A 14,539-nucleotide genomic window follows, 5' to 3' on the forward strand; every position below is an offset into this window, starting at 1 on the left:
CCTTTAGAGTGAATCAAAAACCTCATAAATACTAAAAACCTCTGTGAGATTCTATTCTGCCTGAAGGACTATGACTTACATGGAACCTGCCTTGTGAAGTAAGTTACAATGCCATTGTAAGAGGTCCCTTGTCTTATCACTGCCCACCCAGATTCTGGCACTCTGCCTGGCAAATGGTGGGTGCTCAAATGGTGTACGTTCCTTGAGAGAATGCTCACCTCGTCATTCAACATTCATTGGAACCTTGGGTAATTCATTCTGCCTCCCTTCCCCCACCCACACCAAACATTTAGTTTTTCTATCTTCATATTAGAGCAGACTGTGCCTCATTAACTCATTATATGTTAAGTTGAATAAGGTGTTATCCTGGAAAATTAATTACCTAGGGCAAAGATAGGGATACTGTAGTGGCTAATGGGAGTGTCTATATGGCACGTGGGGGCACTTTTTGGATACATTTAATTCTATCATGTTTCTCAATCTGTGCAGAAAAGGGAAGATTGGTTTCTTATTTATTCCTTAAGGCAGTTTCCTTCACCACCTAAAGGCATTGGGGATTTTGAGATGGAAATGCTCCCAATGAGATGTCCTCCTTCAGAACACCGCCCTTAAAATCAGACAGAGGAAGACTCCCCCCTCCTTGAATGAGCTTGGCAAGCCCTGCCCCCAAAGGGGGTGGAGGTAGAGAAATAATAGTCCACAACTCGCACGTCTGCTTGAGTACAGATTGGCAAGTGGCATAGGCGCGCAGACCTCTGTCATTTATTTATTTTTCTTTCCACTGGGTGCGCTGTCCCTTTAAATGGGGACGCTGGTGCTGGCTCCGTAACACCGGAGCCGGCAGCTTGTTGATTTCAGAGCTGGTGAATTTCACATTGTTTCCACTTCACTTTCCTCGCTCCGGGGGGAGGCTCGGGTTGGCTGTAGGACCACTGTCGCCTCTGCCAGCCGGGGCCAGGGGAGGGCAGGGACCTGCAGCATCGGGGCCCGCGTGGGGCCGCAGGGAAGGGTGTCGGGGCCACACACGCACCCTCGCTGCAGTCAGCTGCTGCCGAAGCCCGGACGCCCGGAGCGCACGGAGCCGGGACCGCCCGCCCAGACGCCCGCCCGCCAGCCCGCCCACGGGCCGGGGCCGCAGCCAGGGAGCCGGCGAGGGGAGGAGGCCCGGGGGGGGGCGGGGTGGGGGGCGGGGGTGGGTGCTGCCGCCGCCGCGGAGCTGCTACTCGGCGCGTTTTGCATGAAGATGGCGGCTCCCACCGCCAGCAAGGCAGCGTCCCTGGGCTGTAACAACAAGCCAACGTTCCCGGAGCTGGATTTCAGGTCGGGAGCTCGGGTGGAGGAATTGAACAAACTCATCCAAGAATTCACGAAGCACGACCAGCGGGAATACGACGACCAGAGAGCGCTGGAGATTCACACAGCCAAGGATTTCATCTTTTCCATGCTGGGTAAGCAGGAAAAAGGGGGAGGTGTGTGCGTGTGTGTGTGATGAGAAGAGGGGTAGAGAACCCATTCCCCCTTTCTCGCACTCTCACTCCTTCTGGCTTTCCTTCCCGGAGCCGGGTGCCTGTGGTAGAACCCATCCCTGTTCCGCTCTTCCCTTCTTTCTCGCCGCAAGCCGAGCTGCCTTCCTTAGTATACTTTGCGCCGGGTCCCCTTCTAACCCCGTTCGCTGGCTCTTTTGTTAATTTCTCACCGGCCAGGGGCTCGTAGGCAGGTGAAGAGTTGGTGGTGAAACCTCGCCCTGTTGGGGGGAAGCCCATGGAAACCGCGCGGTCCAGGTGAGACCCCGAGGCGCCTTTCGATGAAGGGATTTGGCTCCGGAGGTTCGGACCTGCGCCTTCCGAACGCCGACTCTCGGGTCCTGGCCAGAGCCTGGGGCGCGGAGACCGCGCAGGGCTCTGGCTCCGCGCCCGAGCGACAAGTTGCTTCTCTAGTCTTGCGGCGCGGCGCTGTCATGCCAAGCCCCCGGTGACCAAACTTGTTGGGTGTTCCCTAGTAACCCGCTCGAGTAGGCTGGGCGCCCGGAGTTCCTGCAACTTTGATTTGCAAATCGACTTCCCTTTGAAGCGCTCGGAAGCATTTCCTGTGCTTCTCTGGGGCTCTTGCAGAGCTCGGAATTCCTCACTCCCAGCTCGTAAATGACAAGGCTCTGAGCTCGGACCCCAAGAAGCGCCAGCCCCCTCCTCTTTGTGTAATTTCCCTGCGCTGGCCCACAGAGGCGCCCTTAGTTTCGAATCCTGGAGACCTCGGGGGTTAGAATAATGCCGCTACTCCCACCCTCAAGCCGGGCACCTAACAGGTCCCTCAACAGATTGTCGGATGGTGTGTAAAGGGGAATCATGAAGCCGACCTGGAGAGCAAATTCCCCCTCAAGTGTCCTGTCGTTCGAATTATTACTGCTGAGGTACATAGCGTGAGTGTCCGCTGTTGGGGGCTTCCTTCCACGTAGCTTGCAGCCCCACCAGTGCAACCTTGGGGGCATGCAGTACGTGGCCTGGCCGTTAACGTTTCGCAGAACTGGGACTTGAGTGTGGCGCTGCCCTAACACGGGGCTCTGTGCCCTCTACAAATACGTCCTCAGCCAGTTTTCCAGGTCGTGGAAAATTTTATTGAAAAAGGGCTTGAGGAAAACAGCGCTTTTTGCCTTCCTGCTACCATTTACTTGGATGTCAGCTGGCTGGCTGTCGTTGCTGGTGCTATCATGGGGTACCTTCTTCCCTCATTTTCTTGCTCCCAGAGCCTAAGTCCAAGTCGGGGGTAATACAGATTGAACGTGTGGGGGGCTGGTAATAGTAACGCTTTGGGAAGTTGGAGAAAGTCTGTGGAAACTTGGGGTTGGATTTCACCCTTTGCTCCACGCTGCCCAAGCGGATCCTAAATTGTGTAGGAGGTTGAAAAGCTCCCTATTGAGATACTCGACCATTCAACTGTTTAGATGAATTAAATGTATTTCTTTCCTTTTTTTCTTTTTTAAACAACTCCCTAACCTGGTGGGAGTGAGCTTCCAGATCTGAAAACAAGTACCGTGATTGTCAGGAGGGTGGGGATACGCAGAGAAGGCTCAGGGCAGTGATTTCAGCTGCTTAATCATGGCCTTTCTCTTTGACATAAATAATGGAAGTCTGCCATTGTGTTGTTACAGCCCCCGCATCAATTCCGATGTCTCCTGCTCTAGACTGTTTTCTAGAGAAAGGTGCTGGGTCACCATCACTCAGGATAGTCATGGAACAAAAAAAATGGGTGGGTGTGGGGAGGGGTAAGTTTAACTATACCCTGCTCATTAGGAGCTTCTCTGCTAACCCCATGGCGGAGACACTGATTTAGCAAAGCCTTCACCCAGATGTGAAGGGTAAATGATTCTGGGGTGCTTCATATATACATGTGTTTAATGTCACCAGAGGCATTGTGTTGACAGGTAAGCTAAATTCCCTTCTATTCCTTTTTATCCAGTTGACCTTGCAAGGGAAGGCTTTCTTGCCCCCCTGGGAATTTGCTATTTCCACCTGCAGGAGAGAAAATTCAGGAGAGTGTCATTTAAGCCTTTTGCCCCTCTGGACACTAGAAGGCAGATGGCCAAATGAGCTTGCCTGTGTGTGGTGCTGCATTCATTTGTGAGTTCCTTGCTTTCCTTTAATGAGGTGCTGGCTGCTCTAGACAAGTGAAGGTTTGGCGACAGCCAGGGTCCCCGTGTGGATTTACTTTTTCTAAAGCGGATTTTCGCTTGGCTTAAAAAACAAAATCTCTTTTTGTGCACTTTGTTTCACTTGCCACACAGCCTTGAGTCTTTCATGAATATGCAAATGAGGTGTCTTAATGACCCTCAGCTTGTTAAGGTGTCACTGGGGTGGCACCAGGCCCTTATTTCTGGTAGGTTTTTTTTGGAGGTGGGGGGGGTGATTCCTCTTGGCTTTGTTCTGCTTCTATCTGAGCTGGCTGTACCTGAGGATTGTCAGCAGTTTAAAAACATTATCCCCTCACACAGAATGAAACAGTAGAGGAATTTGGTGCAAGCCCCTTTAGTGGAGCTGTGGATAACATTACTTCTGGTTTTAGGCAGCTGGGGGAACAGCCTCTCTCTGTCTATAAGATTGTTAGTCTGGACCCTAGCCCCCTTCTCAGGCCCTTTTTGTTCTGTCTAGTTTGGAGGCAACTTTATGCAGAAGAGTATAGTGGTGGTAGGTAGTTGTCATAATCAGTGACCTGTCAGCACCAAGAAAGTCCATTGTCCTGTCAAAGCAGGGTTCTTAATAGGCCTTGGGGTTGATCTGAGCCTGTTGGTGGTCATTGTGGTCTCTGTGATCTTCCTGACATTCTGTGTTTGTACAGAGATTCTGATTCCTTTGAGGCAGATGTTGGCTGGAATCATCTAGACTCACTCTTAATTTCTCTACACCTTGGTCTTTTAGGAGAATGATTGCTGTTATTATCTAGTTAATATTTGAGAGCCCAGATTGTGTGAGAGGCTGGCAGTGCATAATAAACACCATTTATCAAAATTCAGGGAAATTGCCAGAGTTCATTAATGTTTTAATAATATTTGGTATTTGCATAATGTCTCTGCCAGCTCTTTTGTTATCTTCATTCCCTGGTGAGGTTGGATGGAGACTGGTTGTGTCCCCATTGAACAGATGCAGAACAGGAGGTATGCAGGACCTACAGAAGCCAGGAAGGAGCTGAGCGGTCACTTACCCTACAGTCCAAATGGTAGATACCATGGCATAGTTATTAGAATAGCTCTCATTTACTGATTGCCTTCTCAGGGCCAGGAACTTCGCACAGTGGTAGGAGTAGGTATTGCTTTCCCATTACACAGATGAGGGTATTGAAATTTACTAGGGTTAAGACGCATCTAGGGTCTCATGGCTAATAAATGGTACTGATAATGCTCAAACTCACAACAGCCTGCCTCTAATAAGACATATTCCTCTTCTCTACTGGAGAAACTATTAAGAATAAATGCATTAAGTGCAGAGTACAGGCTTTGTTTACAAAAATTGCTACCTCTTCTTTTAGGATTTTGTTTCTGATTTTAGCTATAGTGTTAGGGTGATCCAAGCAGCGTCTGAGCTGATTTCTGGAACAGTCTGAGTTCAAGTATTTTATTCCATAATAAAGTCACTTGTTTGAATTTCTGGTTGAGAAAATAATGGCCATTATAATAAAATGTTAAAATCTGTAGTTCTGGTCGTAGTTCTAGTCTGCCTCTTTGCTAGTGGGGTGGTCTTAGTTTTTTGTCTACTAAACATGGGTAAACGGTAATGAATCATTTCTGAATTGCGTGTGAATGTGAAGTCACTTTGTAAACTGAAAAGGAATGTATACATTATTTTATTGTTTATTTAAAGACATGGGCATTATTCAAAAATCTAGTGAACTTAACCTGGAATTATTTCTGCAGGTTGGTATTAGAACTAGGGAGCACAGTCAGAGGCAGCCGAGGAGAATATAGGTTCTGGCTATAGAAGGCATGATTAATTCTAACATGCACTGCCATTTTTTAAGTTCATACCATGCTCTGGCCATGGTGCTAACTACTTTGTATAAATCCATTAATTTGTGTTATTTTCTTCCAAAAACTTTGTGAGGATAAATATTATCATGCCTGTGCATTTAACATATACTTGCCGATTGTTATACTGCTTGCCAAACAGGATGCAGGGTCCTGAGGGATAGCATAGTGAGTAAAGACTTTGAGAAATTCCTATGGGCCCTTGGAGACCCCTCCCTCTTCTCCTTTGCCCACTACCTGGAGGAAAGTGGTTAAGTAGTTTGCTGGCTCTTGTCTCCTTTTAGGTCCACAAATACATTGTAGCCACCTGAGAATCCTACAGTGTAGTGCTTCTGAGTTGCTGCCAGATCTATCATATTTTTAAGTACTTTCTGTGTCTTCAGAGTAGACCCTTTTGAAGCCCCATCTTTCCAGTGTTTGAATGTCGTTTTTCTCCTAATGAATATATCCAGCAGTATTTATTGAGGGAGTTTATTCTGCTGTTGCTTTGTGGGCCCCCAAGTCTTGGTAAGTCCCTTAGAGTTCTGGTCACTAATGTGCTGTATCGGTGTAACAGTCAAGATCGTATTTGAAGTCTGCTCTGGTGCTGAAAGTATTAGGCATCTAGGTCAGGGAGAGCCCTCCGACCATTTATCTTTGTTGCTCGTTGGGGTTGGTTTCAGTTCTCCCTCTGTGTTTCTGGGTACTGCTGACCTTCATCCTTGACAGAGGAGCCCTAGAACTATTGATGATTTCTGAGTCTCCCTTGATGCCTTGTTCTGTCTGCTACCTATTGGATTAATGCATCGCTTGTGATTAGACTGGACCCCTTATGTTTACACAGAAATATTGGATTCTTTCTTGTTAAACTGAGAACTTGTTATTGAATATTAGCTCTTTAGACTCTCCTGCAGCTTTTTTTTTTTTTTTTTTTAACAATTTGGAATCTCTGCTCCCCTTTCAGACCTATTGAATCAGAATCCCTAGAGATCTCCAAACTGTCTGATCAGCACTCTGACATCCTGTCCTGTTTGAGGCCTGATGCCACTCATTTTCCATCCACCAGAGCTGCCCCTATGCACAATGAACATGATCCCAGTTGACTGGAGGCTAGACCCAGGCTGCTGAGCCTAATGGTGGATATCTCCTACTAGTTCTTGTAAACGGAGTCCTTCCACTTGGGACAGAGGCAGGGAGGCATGGCGATTGAGATGATTAGGGTGTTCACTCTGCACGAGAGGTTGTGATAGGGCTTTCCATCATTGTATCACTGAATCGTCACCATAACCCTCTGACGTCAAGAACTACAGGGGAAAATTCGGGAACTTCCCAAGTTTACCAACAAGGAAGTGGCATAGCTGGGACTTCACTGGAGTCAGGCTGCTGCAAAACCCTTGCTTTTGACAACGACACTACTCACTCTATGGTCAGGAGTGGGAGGAGACCTGGATGCTGGCCCCGACTCATTCAGTTATTTGCTGTGTGACTTTGGGCAAGTCACTTAGATTCTGAGCCTCAATTTCTGAGTATGTAAGCTGGGGCTAATAATTATAGCTATCTCCTGTGTTCAGGTGCCTTCACTTCTGGATCTGAAAACTTTTGTGCAGGACAAACAAAGGACGTTTCTAAATTCTGGTACCGGCTCTGTTTTGTACTGTGTAGTATGTGTGTTTCCCTGAGTAAGTCTCCTAACCTCTCTGGAACCTCTTTTTGCCCCTTTTCCAATTATATAATATACAAAGAATAAACTAAAATCATTCCTCAATTTGAATCACTGTTAATATTTTGACATGCACTTTTTCCCTAGACATGTATGTTTATACACACACTTATACCCACTCATGCTTACGTGCACACAGTCTTATATCTTACGGATACATGATTTCTCTGGGTAAATTTATCCATATTCTGTCATCTACCACACTTTAAAAAAAAATTATTTCTTTTTATTTTGAGAGAGATAGCAAATGGAAGAGGGGCAGAGAGAGAGAGAGAGAGAGAGAGAATATCCTATGCATACTCTGTGCCATCAGCACAGAGTCTGATGCAGGGCTTGAACTCATGAACATGAGATCATGACCTGAGCCAAAGTCAAGAGTCCACGCTTTACCAACTGAGCCACCCAGGTGCCCTGACCACACTTTAGAAAAAGGAGTTCTAAACTCTAAAGGAGTTGAACCTTGACATTGTCGACTTGTGAGGATTTTACCTGCCTTTCACCGCCATCTTCTCTGTTTGTGTTTGCATGTTCTGTGTGGTCACAGAATACTACCCATATTTCTCACTTCCTTCCTTTGCCTAGACTGTTTTCTCTATGAGGATTTCTTAATCTAGGTCCATGGAAGTAATAACATAGAGTCTGAACTTGAATGGAAAAAATTACATCTTTATTTTTATTAATGTCTAACTGAAATATAGCATTTTCTTCCATTATAAAAGCAGGTAATAGATCATAGTGGTATTAGCAGTACCTCTATTTTTTCCTTTCTTGCTAATGGAAATCAGATATTTTCATTTCATGTTAGAATCCTTGCAGATATCTCAAAAAATTGTTTATCGCTGCTTTGAAATTATTGTGTCTCTTAGACTTGCTGCTAGGTTTTATTTAATGCATTAATAAAGTCACATGTACTCTATCACAGATTTACTTTTTAAATGTATATTTGTGCTTTAATATTGATTTTCTATAGGGGCACCGGGGTGGCTCAGTCGGTTGAGCATCCAGCTCTTGATTTTGGCTTGGGTCATGATATTGATGACCTCAGGGTCATAAGATTGAGCTCCAGTGTCGAGCTCTACACTGAGCATGGGGCCTGCTTGGGATTCTCTTTCTTCCTCTGCCCCTCCTTTGTACGTGCTCTCTCTTTCTCTCCCTCCCTCTCTTTCCCTCTACCCCTCTCCCCCACTCTTGCTCTCTCTCTCTCAAAAAAAAAAATATATATATGTATATATATTATATATATACATAAATATACATACACACACACACACACACAGAGAGAGAGAGATTTTCTTTAAAGCCCTATGTAATTTTATCATTTTCATCTAAATATACTATTTTTGCAGGTGTCCATAGGCTTCACCAACTTGTCAAGATAATCTGTGTCACAGAGACAGTTAAGAGTTTTAGCTCCTTTTTTTGAAAGTTTATTTACTTATTTTGAGATAGAGAGAGAGCATGCATGCAAGCAGGGAGGGGCAAGAAGAGAGAGGGAGAGGGGGAGAGATCAAGAGAGAGAGAGATCAAGAGAGAGAATCCCAAGCAGGCTCTGCTCTTAGTGCAGAGCCCGACATGGGGCTTGATCTCAAGAACCTTGAGATTGGGACCTGAGTCAAAATCAAGAGTTGGATGCTTAACTGACTGAGCCACCCAGGTGCCCCAAGAGTCTCAGATTCTAAGCAACGACACTTTACCTCTGCTTTGTCTTCTTCTTCCAGCTCCAGCTCTAATGCCACTTGACTCATGAAGCTTTCCTAAAAGTCTCCAAGGAGAAGACAATTTACCTTGCCTTTGTGTTCTCCTAACACCTGGTCCCCTTTTATAGCCCTCAGCATGTTCTTCCCCATGCTAGGTTAAAGAATCCAAGGCTTATTTATCTTTGCAGCATTCAGTGGCATCAGGTACACAGTAGGTGCTCGCAGAGTGTTAAGCGATTTGATTTCTGTGTGAAGCTTCAAGGAGTGAACACTTTCTGACGTTGTCTCTGAATCTTCCCTCCTGTAAAGCCATGCTAAATCATCTTTTCTGGAGTCAAGGAAATCTTGATCTAATCTTTTTATTTAGTAGGAGAAAATCTAGAAAAGCTATTTTTCTAGATTCCAAGAATAGTAGCCTTAAGACTGATTGCAGGGCAATTTAAGAAATGTCCCAACTGATGGCTGTAGCTTATTGAACAGAAGCAGCAAACAGTGAGTTGTGGGAATGTCCCTTTCCCTGTAGACCCTGACTGTTCTTCCACAGCCATCTGGGGTAGTCATGGAACACCTGTATGCCTGCCTTTGGGGCTTTACAAAATGCAGAGAGGGGTGTAAGTCCTCTTTCCCAGGAAGGTGTTTCCTATGCTTATCAGTCAACCTCCAGATGTCTGGATGCCAAATTCTAGCAACTCTTTATTTTTTAATTTTTTTAATGTTTATTTATTTTTGAGACAGAGAGAGACAGAGCATGAGCAGGGGAGGGGTAGAGAGAGAGAGCGGGACACAGAATCCGAAGCAGGCTCCAGGCTCTAGCTGTCAGCACAGAGCCCGAACATGGAGCTCGAACTCACAAATTGTGAGATCATGACCTGAGCTGATGTTGGATGCTTAACTGACTGAGCCACCCAGGCGCCTCTCTAGCAATTCTTTATTATAAACGGCCATTATTTGCCATCCATAATAATTTAACCATAGTGCAGTGCTTTATAGATTACAGTACATATTCATATTTGATGTGGTATAGTATTATTCTCTGAACAGTCCTTTGAGAATGGTTGTGTAGGAAGTATTAGCCCTCATTTACAGATTGGGGTCCTGACACTCTGGAAGGTGTTATCCCTTAGTTGGAGGTCCTAGCGTAAGTTGTAGAACAGGACTCAACCCAGATCTCAAGTGTCTTTTGTTATAGCACATGGTCTACAAAGAGCTCGTGTGCATTCCTACCTTTAGACATCTAGGGGTTCTGGGGTGAGTCTGACAAGGGCAAGGGTGAGTCAGACAAGGGCAAGGGTAGCCATTTTCATTCTTCTCTGGGCTTTTCTGCTCTCCCCTTGGGCCAAGAATATATAGTGAGAGAGGCTTGCTGAGATTGGAATGGGTAAGTACATGCCCCATGGGTATACATTCTCCAGGTCTGATTGTTAGGCCTTGCCCAACTGGTTCTTAGGGTCCGTGACAGTGTTCACAGCAGACCTGGCTGAGTACTTACCAGCTGAGTAATCTCTTTAACGACATTCGTAATTATGCTGTTCTGTGAGGCTCTGTCTCTAGGAAATAGCTGTTTTTTTATCCACTTAAGTGTCTTTTCATAAATGCCCTCTGCAAAAGATAAAGAGACAGATAACTAGGTACAGCGTCGCTATGAACAAAGCTAACACTGGGAGCTGTTGTTCAATTTGTCTTTTTAAAATATTTTTTCCTGAACACAAGAAGACATGATTACTGTTTGTAAGTTAAGTCAGCAATAGGAGGTGGTATAAGTTTTGCTTAGATTTTTGTTTCTTCTAACTAGTGTTTGAATATCTACAGGATGTATTGATTGGTGTAAGCATTCATTCATAAATTCATGCGACATATGCAGGAGTGCCTACCACCGTGTCCTAGTGTTAATTACTGTAGTGCAATTACTATGTAAGTGCACAGAGTGGTGAGTAAGAGAAGCGAGGTCACTGCCTCCATGGGACTGATGTTCTCTGGGGGATTCAGCAAGATTTAAGCATGCCAGTAAATAGGGATGCGCGCTATTAAAGAGGAACAGTATATTATGACGGAGGGTATAACTGGGTGGGATGGAGTGAAGAGTCGGAGAGTAGAGCTCTGTGAAGCAGAGACATTTGAAATGGAAAGATAAGAAGGAGCCGACCATCCGAAGCAAGCCTATGTAAAGGAGTATTCTAGGTAAACAGAACAGCATGTGCAGAGACCCTTAGGTGGGGGTAAATTGGAAAGAAAGCAGTTCTCAAGGCTGCTTAAATTATAGCAAGTCTGATCTGGCCTCTGCAAGGAGGACTGGTCTCTGTTCAGATTAGGCCTGAGGTGGAAAGAATGGGTTGCCCACCTTGGAATGTAGGGAGCTTCCTACAGGTAGAGAGGTTTTTCCAGGTGGACCCGCCCTTTGGCTGGGCACTTGCTTTCCGTATTCAGGGATTAGGGGGAGGGGGACAACGTAGAAAGGTTGGATTACAGGTCCTCAAAAGGCCCTTTGTAGTTGTGTAGATTCTCTGATTTCACCTCTGATAGCTGTAGGCTAGAAACAGTGAGTCCTATATTAGATGATTTATGGGTCAAACTGCAGTTTTCATGGGGTAATAATAAGCCCTTCTATGTATCTAGTCCTCCACAGTTTACAAAATACTTCCATATGCATGATCTCATTTTGACTGCTCCCAACAACCCTCTGAGGTAGGTGTTTTTTGTGTGTCTATTTTAACGTAGGAAGAAACCCATGAAACCCATGGTCGAGAGAAGTTAAGTAATTCACGGCCATTAAATGGTTCAGGTGGGATCCACCTCGAGGCCTTGGCAACTCACCCCAGATTCTTTGTATTATGCTAATTATAAAAACCTTTCCCCCTGCCCCCACCCCCTTGTGTCTCAGGATGTGGAGGGGGTAGGGTTTCTGCACCAGGGAGGCCCTGCAGGGTCAGGAGGAGGAACCCAGCCAACGACGTGCCTGTTATGGGTCTTCAACTTGTAAGTACTTTCTAGGCGGCTTCAAGATCACCCTGTTAGCAGCCACAGCTGTTCCTCATAGCAGCTGCTTGTGCGGATTGGGTTGTGATTAATAAAGGAACTCAACAGTTTGTTCTTTCAGCTGTGCTCTTGGTGTGCACAGCCTGCTTTCAGAAAGGCTCTGTTTCGGATTCGGAACAACACAGCCCTAACGGTGCACAGTGCCTGAGGGACTCCTGACCCTCCCGTGAGAAGGGGTGGTCCCTCCAGATCAGGGCTGGTGGGCCTTTGGACCTTGGTCCTTGGTCTCCGAATCAGGGATGCTGGGGTGCAGGGTGGTGCACAGGGGTATGGGATCACACTCAGCTTCTTGTCTAAGGGTGGGGGTGGGGGTCGCTGCCCCTAGATGCCTGCCTGGCCTGTCATTCCTTGCTGCAGTGCTGCAGCTGGTTGAAGCAGATTGCCCGCCCCCCTCCCAGAGTTTCTCCCACAGTAGGTCTGGGATCCGGCCTGAGAAAGACATTTCTACTAAGTTTCCAGGCAATGCAGCTGCTGCTGGTCCAGAGTCCATACTTCAAGAACCAACGCTGGGGAGCCAGGACCGATCAGACTTTGGAAGTTTTAAGACACCCGGTGATGGATCTGGATTTTTACATGAAATCTCCAGATTTTTAAATATTGAGATTAAAATCAAATATTAAAGGAACATCATGTGGTTTAAACCTGGAGGTCAAATAGTACACAGTGGCTGCCAGCGTATCACCTCTGATCTGAATACTTTCAGAGAAATTCATGCGCTGTCTGCTCTGGAAACTGAGGCCCAGGGAGGGGCAGTAGTTCATCCATAGCCTGCAGCTAGTTTGGGGGCAGAATCTTGACTAGACCCCAGGTGACCTGTCCACCTGCTGTGTGTGTGTGTGTGTGTGTGTGTGTGTGTGTGTGTGTGTGTGTTGGTGTTAGTCCTAGTATACTGTCTCCCAAATAAATTTTCCCTTTGAGCGGAAACACTGTATAACTTTGAAAATAATAATCACACGGAAATAATTTTTTACCGAGTTCCAGGCACAGTTCTAAATAGTTTATACTTCATGTGTGTTAACTTAGTCCTAACAACAAACCTATGAAGAAAGGTTATTCTTCCTATTCTTATTTTCTGATGAGCATTCTAAAGCACAGAGAGGCTAAAGTTTTGCCCAATGTCACAGAGTTACTGGTAGAGTCAGGATTTCAACCCCAGAAATCTAGCTTCAGGCAGAGAGCAGCAAATCATTACGAACCTTCTTTTGTATTTCATTAAACAAACAAACAAAAAACCCTTTCCTCCTGCAAAATGGAAATCACTGTTGGGATATTACAGTTTTAACTAATGCTGCTGGGAAACTTAGAAATTAGCTGGCCTGAGTTCCTCCCTCCCCCGTTTTACAGAAGTGGAAATGGAGGCCCATAAAGGAGAGGAGACTTAATCATCTTGAACACTGATTTTACTTTTGGGCAGAGTGGAGGTTAGGTAAGTGTCCAACAAGTGACTGGTTCCTGAGAAAGGTGCTTACCCCTGAGATGGGTCACTCAGTAGCCTTTGCTCCTGAGGAAGGGTCTTCCTCGGTTTGAAGGGAGGGTGAGGCACTGAGAGGGCTGTGCTTTAGGCACAGAGTATTCCCTTGCCCCAGAGCCACCTTGTATCATTTGAAGGTCTCTTAATTGCTATTAGGTGAAGGATAGTAAATAACCTCACGGGCACAGTGTATTTCTGGTCTGTCATGTTTGCCTTTGTCTTTTGATTGTTCCTTGTCTCTCCCTGTCCAGTTTCTTTCCTGCGAAGTGTGTCCTTTTCTCACACCTGTGCTGTCTCCACAGCTGTGAGCCTCATGGTGAACACGTTCATCTCTGAACATCCTGTATGTATAGGAAGGGAGGGGCTGGCTGGGTGGACTGACCACAGGACTCTGGGCCAGCCTATGCTTGGGGGGAGGTGCAGCTCCAGGGGCGAGGATGCCATCTTGGGACCTGAAGGAGAGCCACCAACTACTGTCCCTCCCTGCTGCTGGACTGGGGGCTCAGAGCCTTAGGAGGATTTAGAGTTGTAATAGGATCCAAAGAATTACAGACGAGTTAAGCCAGTGGGGATCTTCCTGAGATCAGTTCACCCACCCCAGCATTTTCCTGGTGGGGAAATTTTACCCCATGGTGGACAGTGACTTGCTCAAGGCCCAAATGGTGGTGGTTGGGAAATATGTCCCCGCTGTTGGACACAGATTGTTCCAAATGCTTTATAATCATTAACCCCTTTAATCCTCACAGCAGTCTTGTGATGAGGGTACTGTTCCTGTTGCGACTTTACTGATAAGGAAACCACTGCAGGTAAGTCACTTGCACAAGCTGGCCATGGGGGCTCCGTTCCAACCCAGGAACCCGGCTCCTTCCCTCCTTGTACCTCTCCAAAACACAAGTAGCCTTGCTTTCCCAGGCTCTGTGTTAATTGCTGGTATCTAGACGTGAGGTGGTGCCAAACACTGAGGGGTGGACGGAAGGAAGAGCATGGTGGGTAAGGTGGAGAAGATGGTGATTGTGTTACCCTGCAAGCCAGTGGCTCATATGGTTCTTCTGGTTCCTGGTCCAGAGTCTTGTCATTCCATCATTAGGCCTTCCTTGGCAGCACTCAGGACAAACATTCCTTTGAGG

General features: G+C 46.3%; 1 protein-coding gene across 1 annotated transcript in view; it reads left to right on the forward strand.

Moving 5' to 3' along the window:
• The first annotated feature begins 741 nt into the window (after positions 1-741).
• The window catches only part of MB21D2 (Mab-21 domain containing 2), a 114,775-nt gene continuing 100,977 nt past the window's right edge, over positions 742-14,539 (forward strand). The window contains exon 1 of the mRNA XM_045502585.1: positions 742-1,448. Coding sequence (XP_045358541.1) covers positions 1,238-1,448 — 211 coding nt within the window. The 5' untranslated portion in view covers positions 742-1,237. The remainder of the gene's footprint in view (positions 1,449-14,539) is intronic.

This window comes from Leopardus geoffroyi, chromosome C2, assembly GCF_018350155.1.
Source record: "Leopardus geoffroyi isolate Oge1 chromosome C2, O.geoffroyi_Oge1_pat1.0, whole genome shotgun sequence".
Classification (NCBI taxonomy): Eukaryota; Metazoa; Chordata; class Mammalia; order Carnivora; family Felidae; genus Leopardus; species Leopardus geoffroyi.